Genomic DNA, 12381 nt, shown 5'->3' with positions numbered 1-12381 from the left:
CCAACAAACTAAACACATCCTAAAAACTTTAAAGCTCTTTATTTATATCAGTTAGTCATGACATCAACAAATAATTATATTTCATCTCCTGGAACATAGCTGAGGCCCAAGTGTTAAAAGGTAAATGAAGTAACACTTCTAAGTAGCTTACCTAGTTAACAAGCTGTGCTACATCAACTCTTATCAAATTTCAGTGTGCATAAGAACTGCAGGGGAACCTGGATAGTTTTGTTCTAGTACGTCTCCTCTCTGATGAGTTTATAGATTTAGTCCGTAGATCCCACTTTTGAGTAGTCATGTACTTACTTAATGACTGAATTACAAACCAGCACAGCTACTGAGCCATTAAAACATTCTGGTGCTATGTAGCTAATAAACATGAAAACTCAAAAGTAATTAATTCCTGAATTTAGGGGGTGGGGTATTTTTAGGATAATGTTCTTAAATTGCCTCATCTAAGTTCTAAGGATAATTTTTCTAAATTTGAGGGTCAGAATATTTTAATGACATTTATCTTGAAGGTACATTGAAATAACTTAATGTCTACATAATAATTTAGAGCTTTAGCTGTTGTTGACAGGATCTTACTACATAGGGCAAGATGCCCTCAAACTTAAGTTGCCTAGACTAGTCTCAGCCTTCCAAGTGCTGGGGTCACAGATATGTGCTATCACAACCAGGCCTGGTTTATACTCTTAATATGCAAACATACTCTTTATATTTCTATGTATCTGATGTATATCTAACATAACAATATTTTGAATCATGTTAAGGTATTAGAAAACTCTGGAGTAGAAACATAGTTTGATTGATGCCAACTTTATGTTGCATACAATTCAATTCCTACTTTTTCAAAAATGAAAGTCATAGCTGGGCGGTGGTGGCGCATGCCTTTAATCCCAGCACTGAGGAGATCTCTATGAGTTCAAGGCCAGGCTGGTCTACAGAGAGAGATCCAGGACAGGCACCGAAACTACACAGAGAAACCCTGTCTTGAAAAAAACAACAACAAAAAACCCCCCAAAACAAAACAAAACAAAAAAATGATGGAAGTCTTCAATTTCAGATGGTGACTCTATGAAAACTAATACCACACAGTAAAAATTCACTTTAGTAAGAAGATAGATGCATTTAGTAAGAACAAAGAAAAGCATTTCATTAAATCCCTTTCTCGTTAGTATTAATTTAGAAAGTGCTTCTGAGACACAGGGCCTCCTGGGAGAAAAGGAAGACAGCTGAGCTGCTGAGATTACCACACACACTCTGAGAGGCTTTCCTGCAGGGAGAACGTAGGAGTGACACACTCATGTTACAGTAAGCTTTTCACTTGACTGAATCAAGGCTGAGCCACAGTCAACCAACTTACAGATGAAATGGATTAAATTATGTCACTTGGTTCAAGGCTTACAGTAGGCAAAAAAGGCCTATCTTCAATTGAAACCCAAGAATTCAAAGCAACAGATGTAAATGACCTAAGATGATGTGCCGGGACAGGAAACAACAGAACTATAAACTCCATCTACTATTACCACATTCTACAAGCGGGCTTTTTAAACAAAATGAAAAAATTTAAAACTAGCAAAAATTGAAGGTGTAGTTTTAGGATACAATTCATAACTTACTATTTTCATTGACTGACAGTATTAAAAGGCCTTCTATTCAACTAAAAAATTGGGAATGACTGTAGGTATTAGGGTAAGGGAAGTACTATATAGATAAAAGAATTTCATATCTCAGAAAAATTACATGATAAAAATTTCCTTACATAAACTTCAATCACCGAAATCATGCCATTCTGGTAGAGGTATACTAGGTTTGAAAGGCATTTTCAAATAAAGTATCATATAAAATAAAAAATGTAGGTTATACTAAAAAGCAAAGGGAAAACCATGTTGAAAAGAAAAAAAGTAAATATGTTCAAACAAAATGGATTATTTTCACTACCACTCTATTAAAAAGATCCTATGATTTGTTTTAAAATTTATAAGTAAAACACTAAATATATGATACAAATAAAAATCCATATAGTATTTAAACAAAAATTATATTAATAGTTGTTAGAATTATGCTGACAGGAAAATTACTTCTTATGATCACTGTACCACAACAGCAAGGACAATAAACAAATAACAGAAAATATCCACTTAACGTGAAAACAAAATAATTTTGACAAACAAATTAACAAAATATTTTAAAATACCAAGTAATTAAAAATGTTTTTCCAATGCCTTAAAGAAAATTGAATAGTTTTAAAGGGGTAAAGTTGAAAATATGTATTTTAAAAGGTAGAAATTAAACTATGACTTAATCTATAGGTCTTTATAACATAGGAAAGTTAAAAATTCTGATTTCAATTTTAGTTTCAATTTGTTATATGAAGATAATACTTGACTTCTTATTCCTTAGTTGGGTAGGTGGAAAAATATACTTTTTTTTTCAGAGATCTTAGTTAAAAGTTTATGTTTGTAAACAATACTGTGTAAGTCTTAGCATGTGGACTGTGGGTTTACTTTGTAAATTAACCTATAGGATAAATAGCATGTATAGAACAGATGCCAAGTATACACTCATCAAAAAAGTATTTTGTGTGCATTTGTGTGTGTGGGGATTACCAAGGAAAAGCAGAAACATGGTAACTAAAGCCACTTAATTATTCTTATATTTTTATGTTTATCTGTTTTTATTTATGTATGTCTGTGTAAGTGAATACCAAGTGTGTGACTGCCTGTGGAGGCCAGAAGATGGCACAAGACCACTTGCAGCAGGAGGTACAAACACTCGTGAGCCACATGACATGGGTGCTGGGAACAGAACTTGTGTCCTCTGGAAGAGCAGCAAGTGCTCTTAACTGCTGAGCCATTTCTCCAGCCCCTACTTACTAGAAGTTTAAGAAATGATTTTGATTATTTTTAATTGTGTGTGTGTGTGTGTGTGTGTGTGTGTGTGTGTGTGTGCATGTTGAGTACAGGTGCCTGTAGAGGCCAGAGAGGCACTGGATCCTCTGGAGCTAAAGTTACAGGCAGCCAGTTTGTGAATACCTGATGTGAGTGCTGGGAACCCAACTCCAATCCCTGAAAGAGCACTGAGTACTCTTTGCCAGTGAACCACCTTCCCAGCTCCTCCTTTTTACAAATGCGGTTTACTGGGACTAGACACATCATGTTTTAAAAATACTTTCTAACTTATTTTAGCACAAAAAGAGAATTTATATACTATTACAGTTCTCAAATACTGAAAATAAGAAAGGCTCTCGGGGGTGGGGGGCAAAAATCAACTTTAATAGGAAAACTGACATTTACTTTTCAGTCTAAGAATCTTTATGTTACAAAATAAAGAATTAATTTATAAAATCATAACTGTTAACCTTGATATAAAACTTAAAACCATCACTACTGTAACCATCTGAAATAAAAAATTCTCTATTTTTCTTTTTTTAGAGTTATTGCTGATAAATTCCACAATTCTGCTCATGTCACTATATACTAATCAGAATACTAGAGTAAGAAAGTCTTAGTTTTGCTCTGTGGACAGATGTTATTATTTGGTTTTTCACTTTAAAATTCTTACAGTTTCCATCAAGTACTATTTTAATGAGACCAAATTTAAGATTTATTTCAATGTCCTAAATAGCTGGAAAAGTCCTAAAGCCATTAAGCACTTATCACAATAGACACTCTTAAGTAAATTCCTAATTAACTGTCCTAATTAAAATGCAGATTTTCCAACCTAAGTCTATGCCTATTTTGAAAAGAAAAAGTAAAAACAGCTAAAACAGTAAGCTATGGAATTAATCCTCACAACAACTCTAAGAATGTACTGGCTATTATCACTCCTCTGTGCAGATGAAAAACTGGACTCACAGACGTTGACTAACTTATGTAAGGTGATAGTCAGGTGGCAGGTTTGGCATTCCAACTCAAGTTGCCGAGATCCAGAATGCACATGTTTTAACTACTATGTATTTCACTGATACCCACTACTTTAAGGTCTTTGAAGAGGATGAGACCTAGGAATCTTCACTTTTAATAAAGGTATCAGATTCTTTTAATACTTTATAAACTTTAAGAAACAAGGGCATACTAACAGATACTCTTAGTTTCTTTGCAATATATACACAAATTGAAACTGAAGCCATCACTTGAATGTCCCTACTGCATACTCTAAATACAAATGGGAAGATATTTCCTGACATGGAGTTTTATAGTGTACATACATATAAACATGAATTTTCAAGAAGCAACTAAAGGAAGCAAATTTAACTTTTAGTGTTTAAAAGTCAACAAAAACAATGTCAAAGAAATAGAAGTCAAAACAGGTTTCACCTTTTTAGCACATTAAGACTTAAAAAATTTTGGTAAATAGGTCAGGTTTTATAAGAGCGATTTAATATTTATGCATCAAAGTTTTATTTTCAGTAATACAAATGGATATTTTAGTTTAGAATGGCTACTACTAAAATCTTATTTAACTATTTCTACAAGGTATTTTTATGTTCAATACTAATAAACGAGGTGCTAAATATACTGCCAGTACTTCAGGGAAGAAAAAAATTCACTTATTAGATAATAATTGGTATTTTAAGATTCACCTATTTTTATTTTATGTGTATGAGTGTCTGCCTGTATGTATGTATATATGTATATATGTATATGACACATATGCCTACTGCCCTTGGAGGTTAGAAGAGGGTGTTGGCTCCCCAGGAACTGGAGGAACAGATGGTTGTAAGCTATTGTGTAGATGGTAGGAACCAAAGTTGGTTCCTCTGCAAGTACAGCAGAAGTCCTCACAGCTGAGCTACCTCTCGGGGTCCCTCAATCTCTATTTCAGAAGACAGATTCAAGTTCTCTTCACGAATCACAACATAGTATTCATATTGCAACTAGAAATAAGAGCTACCTTAGTCCAACACAGACTCACAAACAAGACAGCTACAGAGAGAGAGAGAGCGCGAGAGAGAGAGAGCGCGAGAGAGAGCGCGAGAGCGCTAGCTAGCTCCCCTACCCCCATGCCTTAAGAACCAGGAAAGGGAATTTATTTATTTTGAACAGTTCAATCTAACAAAACATGTACTTTTGACCTTAAATTTCTGAGTGATAAGCAAATGGTCAATGACTGACTAGAAGTATCACTTATAACAGTGTTTTCCAACTTTTTCCATGAGTCAGAGTCAAAAATACATTTTATCATGCATGTCAACACACATATACACAGAGGCAAGTAAAACCCAAGTTTCAAAAAACAATGTATTCAACTATACATATTCATGATATTGTATGTGACACACTGACTATACATGATGTACTGATAAATTCTTTTTAATATTGATAACTTAAAAAAGAAACACTGGTTATGCAATCCACTAAAGTCGATTTCATATATCATTATTACCACCCACCACTGTACAAAACACTACTTATGCAGTCTGTGTTACTATTATATACAAACGTCTACTCATTAATACAGAAATAAGAAAAATACTAAAAATGGACACACTGTCCTAAGAGCTATAGAATTATATATTAAGAAATTGAGGAAAAAAATGAATGGGAGAAATAACAAAAGCTAGCATGATTACCAGTGGAAGCATAAAAATATAATATTGTATCATTATAAGCAATGAATTGGGCAGAATGGCCTCCAACCAAACAGTAAATAATATTTTACTAGATATTCTATATAAAGGTTATGTGAAAAAATTCTAAAGAATATAATTTATCATAATAATGTCATTAAAGTAGTCTATTTTATATATATCTATATATAATTTTTTTCTTTTACTATTTAAAGATACCCAATTTTTATCCATTTTCCATTTCCCTCAAATAGGATTTTTACTGAAAATAGATGTAGGATACTGTTACACAGTATTTTTCTTGCCTCTTTATTTTCATAACTACTTGAGACCTACAAATTCAAATATATCACTTTTATTTTATGAGCTTATAAAACTTTTGGGAATGGACTGTTCACACTACTACAAAGACAAATTTTTAAAGAAAGTGTCATTTGTCGGAGAAAACACTTATTGGATAAGTAGAAAATAAACCTTATGATGAGGTTGCCTATTTTCAATATTAGCAACTTCATATATGGCAGCAATGTTTTTTTTTTTTCAAAAATGTTTGAAGACTTATATTTAGCCTTTACTAAATATTCTCTCTGAAGTTTATTTATAGCTAAGAGTTAAAATACCTGTTTTTCAAGTTAATCAGTCCACCATTTCAATATTGGTTAAATATGTACAAATGGCTTACCAGAGTAATATTACTATGTACAAACCATGACTTTTTTCTTAGAAGAATTTCATTTACATATACTGAGGGATATATGCACACAGACATAAAGAAGAGAGATATGTATATATACATTTCTATTAAACTACATCTACAAAAGTTAGTATAGGTTGGAAACTAAAAACACCAAGGTTTGTCAGAGAGAGAGGTAAAGTTACGATTTGCCTACATCCGTACTTTAAAGGGAAGCACACTGTGAAAACCAGTCATTAAAAGTATACACCCTGTAGTTTCTGGAAATTCGGCCGTTCTCTCAAGGAATGACACCAAAGCAAAAAAATTAAACGCAAGAACTTGGTGACAATGTTGGAACATTTACCTGAAACTCCGGCAGAGCAGGTGACTTGGTGACAGTTTTCCTCTTCTTGGTGATTGCTTTTTTAGATATGGATTTTTTTCCTTTCAAGATTAAAAGAGAAAAACTTCATAATGCTGTTTACAGCACCTCATTAACAGAAACCAATTTACACAGAGCCTTGAAAGTTAAACTGTAACTAACAGATGGTTGCTAGTAAGTCAAATGAAAATAATGAATCAAACAAGCCTCAGTGAAAGCAAATATTAAACTGCAGCTACCCGTAACAGACACACCAACAACGCTGCTTCTTTATGTAAGAAGCAACACTATTACACTGTTCAAGGTGACACAAAAACATTAGAGTTTGTTCAAAGGAGTAGACAAAAAAGCCACGAACAAAACTGCTGCTCAGTTAAAATCTACATTCACAACTTACATGAGCCTGAAAAAAGCCTTTCCTTAACAATGACTTCTGCAGTCAAGAACCTGGGTAAGCATTTTATCTAAAGATTATGGAATCCTCAATCAAAAGTGGAAGGATGCCTCTTCCTTTAGCTCTGCATTTATTTAATAGGCTGTTTTGGGCATTATTTGAGATCCAAAGTTTTAAAAAGTATAATTAACATATCCCTTTAATATGCAATTAGTACTTTATGTACTCAGAAATCATGAACCCCTCCCTTAGTAATATAAGGATGCCTTCCTTTAGCACTGCATTTATTTAATGGGCTGCTCTGGGCAGTATTTGAGATCCAAAGTTTTAAAAAGTATAATTAACATATCCCTTTAATGTGCAATTAGTACTTTGTGCACTCAGAAATCATGAGGAAAAATAAATCTCATCCTTAAAGAATTCAATTTCCAGAATACATCTGAAGTATATAGCTACTACTTTGCATTAATGTTGCAAAATAAAACATACATAAATGCATTTTTGGCAAGGAACATGCTAAAATTTTTCCTTACTTTATTTTAATGTTGAAGATCTCACACTGTAACCAGAGCTGGCTGCTCACAAAAATTCTCTTGCTTCAGGCCCCCAAGAGCTGTTATTACATGTGTGAACTACCACATCTTCCCCTTATGTGTAACTATCAAATAATAAATTTACTTAATTGTGGGCTGGAGAAATGGTTCAGGGGTTTTAAAAGCACTGGCTGAGCCGGGCGGTGGTGGCACACGCCTTTAAGCCCAGCACTTGGGAGGCAGAGGCAGGCAGATCTCTGTAGGCCAGCCTGGTCTCCAAAGTGAGTTCCAGGAAAGGCACAAAGCTACACAAAGAAACCCTGTCTCAAAAAACCAAAAAAAAAAAAAAAAAAAAAAAAAAAAAGCACTGGCTGCTCTTCCAGAGGACCTGGGTTCCATTTTCAGCAACCAGTTCCATGGGATCATTTTCTTCTGGCCTTCACAGGCTCTGCATGCACATGGTGTACAGATATACATGATGGCAAAACATATATACACAAAATAAAAATGAAAAATAAATATACTTAATTGTTCAACAAATGCTATATATAGGACATGAGAACAATAAGGAATTATTAAATGGAGACCTTGTCTTCTACGAGTTCATGATTTTTAAGAGCATAAAAATGTTTCTGTTAAATTTTTTGTTGTGTGCTGGAGATTAGCTCCAAAGCCTTGTGCATGTTAGGCAAGTGCTCTACTTCAGAGCTACATTTGCAGTCCTTCTCTGTTAATTTTGATACACAATTATTTCTAGGCTAAAATCAACTTAATATTTACCTTTTCAAAAGAGAAAATAAAATTACATAATTCTAATATCCCTCTCTATAAACATTTTTCTAAATTGAAAAGATCTTATATAACAGATGTTAATTTTGTTGCAACATTTTACTAAGCCCAACTAAAGTAATTTCCAATTACAATAAAATTATTATTTTCTGTATTCCCTTTCAATGAAATCACAAAATTATAACTGGGATAATTCCTAACATTTGACTCAAAATATGTATATACTATGAATGAACTATGTGAATTTTGAGGTGCTTAAGTTCATATAGATTTCATTGTTTGGTTTAAATAAGTATCAATTTGCTGTAATTTGACTCTTGCTTTAATTAAATGAATATATAATTACCCAACATTTCTTTTCTCATCACCATTATTTGCTTCTATGTTCACACTGTTACCTAAGACAGTACTAAATCTAGGAAACTAGAGGAATGAGTGAGCTGTTAAACAATACTCAAGCAGAAATGACTAAGTTCTTAGTGTCTGTAAAATATAGCTAGCTCAAGGAGTCTTCAAAATTTGAATGCCAAGCCGGGCGATGGTGGCGTATGCCTTTAATCCAGCACTTGGGAGGCAGAGGCAGGCGGATCTCTGAGTTTGAGGCCAGCCTGGGCTACAGAGTGAGTTCCAGGAAAGGCACAAAGCTACACAGAGAAACCCTGTCTCAAAAAACCAAAACCAAAACCAAAACAAACAAACAAAACCCAAAAAATCTGAATGCCAGGATGCCTTTTCTATTTATCGTTTTTTAGATATATTTATGTGTATGAGTGGTTTGCCTGCACGTATGTTTGTGTATTGTATGTGTGTCTGGTACCCAAAAAGGTCAGAAGAGGCTATTGAATCCCCTAGAAATGGAGTTCCAGAACATTGTGAGTCACCACGTTGGTCTCAGAACAAGTGTTTTAACTGCTGAGCCATCTCACCATTATCTTTTTTTTTTTTTTTAAGGAAGTTCATAGGAAAAGATTTGCTAAGTAAAAGTAAATTTGCCTTACATTAGGTGGGGAAGCTTTTAAAACACAATTTGAACAAAAGGAAACTCCCCCTCAATCCTTTCTCTTTTACTGCTCTAATAGGCTTGCTTTATTTATTTAGACACTGCTTCTTGTATCCCAGGCTAGCCTAGATCTTAGTGTCAAAGACGACCTTGAATTTCTGAACCTGCCTCCAAATGCCGAATAATAAGCATGTTCCACTACTTTAAAAATAATTATTTAGGAGGAGGAAGGCTGGGAGGGAGTGGGAGAGGGGATGAGAGGGAGATCTGTGGTTGATATGTAAAATGAACAACACAAATTTTAAATAAAAAATAATTATTTATTTAGTGTGCATGTGTGTCCATGTATGTGGGTAGTCATTCGTCACAAAACACTTGTGGAGGTCAGAGGGCAACTAGTGAGAGTATGTTCTCTCCTTCTACCATGTGGGTTTAGGGGATTAAACTCGGGTTGTCTGGCTTGGCAGCAGGTTACCTGTTAAGACATTTTACAAGTCCCACCACCACTTTTTTTTTGGGGGGGGGGAGTTTTTTTGCCATGTAATCTCAACTGTCCTCAAACTCATGGCAATTCTACTACCTCAGTTTACCTGTTGGGATTATGCATGTGCACTACAGTGCCATTTGTACCGTGCTGGGGATCAGGCATGCACTATATGCATGTTGGGCAAGAAATTTACCAACTGAGCCCCATCCCCAGTTTCTCCAATTAGCTTACAATCATTCATTCATTCACAGACACCTTTAATAATAGTCAAATGCACTTCATACTGCTATTTCATAGACTTTTCAAATCATATAGTAAATTCTTAATAAATTTTAGCAGCCACTCTGTGTGGGTGGATTTAGGAAATTTATGTGGTTATGTCCTTCAGTCATTAGGCTGATTAAATGCTATTAAGTTCCTGGACTTGCATCAGTAGTCATGTAGGGGGCTTTAAGATTGAGTTCTGAAACCAAGCTATGTGGACTTGGATATTTGCTATAGTCACCTACTAGCAGCATGCAGGTCAGTAAACAGCTTGTGGAAATTGGTTCTCTCCATCCACAGCGTGGGTTCTGAGGAATGAACTCAGGTTACAGGCTTGGTACCAAGTATCTTTAACTAATGTGATGAGCCATCTCACTAGGCCTTGCAAATCTTACTTTTTAGTCGTCCCCCCCCCCCCCCGATTCTCCTCCACAGCTTTTGTTCTTATGTCCATGTTCCCTGCTTTTTTAACAGTAAGTCCACTGATGCCACCCATCAGGGCATTATAACTAAATGCTTTCCCCCGCAACTATGCTGTGAGTTACTAATGATAGAAATTATATTACTCTCAGGCCGGGCGGTGGTGGCGCACGCCTTTAATCCCAGCACTTGGGAGGCAGAGCCAGGTGGATCTCTGTGAGTTCGAGGCCAGTCTGGACTACCAAGTGAGTTCCAGGAAAGGCGCAAAGCTACACAGAGAAACCCTGTCTCAAAAAACAAAAAACAAAACAAACAAACAAACAAACAAAAAGAAATTATATTACTCTCAACACACAATGCATAGCTTCCAAGAAGTGATCCTTAAATACCAGAATCCCACTTTTCATCAGAAATTTTGACATTGTAGTAGTAGGAAAAAAGAGAGGCAAGTTATATCTTAACTATTCTGTGCATCCATTTGAGTCCATTTTGTATTGAAGATCATACTGAAATTACTTTAAGTAATTAATACTTTTTTCAGTACTTGGAATTGAACCCAAGAGCACCATGCTTTCTTGGACAATACTCTGCCACTGAATTATAGCCTCAATTCTTTTTTATATGAGATAGGCGCTTGGTAAGTTGCATAGGTTGTCCTTGAACTTGAGATCCTCTGGCCTCAGCCTCTGTAGCACCTGGGATTCTAAGTGGGCCTGATCATTCCTGGTTTAATTTATACTATTTACCATAGACGGAGGAGGATTAATGTTTATAGTGGCAATAAGAGAATTACAACACTTATTGGGATATTGGCATATACTATATGACATAAACTTACTAAAAATAATTTTATATAAATTATTTTATTTAATTCTCAAAGCAACTATTGAAACCAATATTTTACTAGAGATAACTAAAGATCAAAAGAATTAGTTAACTTACTCAAGTGCCAGTAAGTAAGCACCATTCTAACTCCAAAGTCCAAGTTCCTTCCACTATGTAATTAGTTCACAAAAACCAGTTACCATCTGTTGATTCTTACTACAAACCAAGTGACAAGCATGATGGGTTTTATGAACTTCTACTCTAATTTATCTTACTAGAAAATTAGCAAGCTAGAGACTATATTAGCTCATTTATACTAATGTACAGACTATAAACAGAAATCAATGGAGGCTTTATAGCTGCTATGTACTGGAGCAGATATTATCAGCTACATTTTCCTTACGTCAAAACTGTGCTGTTTGATGACATAATATAGCTTCCTTTCAGACTTATGCACGGATGAAATATGCTTATGACTGACTTCATAGTAATCTTTTTTGATCAGGATTCAAAGATTTGCACATTCACCATTACTTAACATCTTGTGCAACCTCAAAAGATAGCCTGGATATTTATTTCCCCCTTCTTTGCTAAAACTCAGGCCTTTAAATAAAATTAAACATTTTTTATATGAAGCATAGACTAGTACAAAACCACACAGCTATTATTTGGGTTTATTTGGAGAAGCTAGCAGTGAAGTACAGACACCTACAGCTACAACTGAAGAATGGTCCTTTTCTTTCAGGCAAAAGCTGTCCTCATTCACTGTGCAGACAGCTTTGCAAGAACATACAAACAGTTGCGAGAAAGGCACATCTGTCTGGCTTGCCAGGTAAGCCAAATCAATTCTGGCTGATTAATGAAATTAAGGATGGCACAGCCAGATCACCATCATATTCCAGTTATTTGGTAATTTGTTTTTGTTTCAGGACAGGACATATACTAACTGCCACCAGTGGGACATTCTCATGGCTTGAGTAAATCAAGGTTTTTACTCCCAGAGCCCCAAATCACCTGGCCCCATAAAAACAACCAT

General features: G+C 34.9%; 1 protein-coding gene across 1 annotated transcript in view; it reads right to left on the bottom strand.

Annotated features, from left to right (window-relative positions):
• The window catches only part of Kiaa2026 (KIAA2026 ortholog), a 79146-nt gene that overhangs the window by 22095 nt on the left and 44670 nt on the right, over nt 1–12381 (bottom strand). The window contains 1 exon segment of the mRNA XM_059259136.1: nt 6616–6695. Coding sequence (XP_059115119.1) covers nt 6616–6695 — 80 coding nt within the window.

The sequence above is a fragment of the Peromyscus eremicus genome, chromosome 1, assembly GCF_949786415.1.
Source record: "Peromyscus eremicus chromosome 1, PerEre_H2_v1, whole genome shotgun sequence".
In the NCBI taxonomy this organism is placed as follows: domain Eukaryota; kingdom Metazoa; phylum Chordata; class Mammalia; order Rodentia; family Cricetidae; genus Peromyscus; species Peromyscus eremicus.
This window is presented reverse-complemented; position numbering and strand designations above follow the sequence as displayed.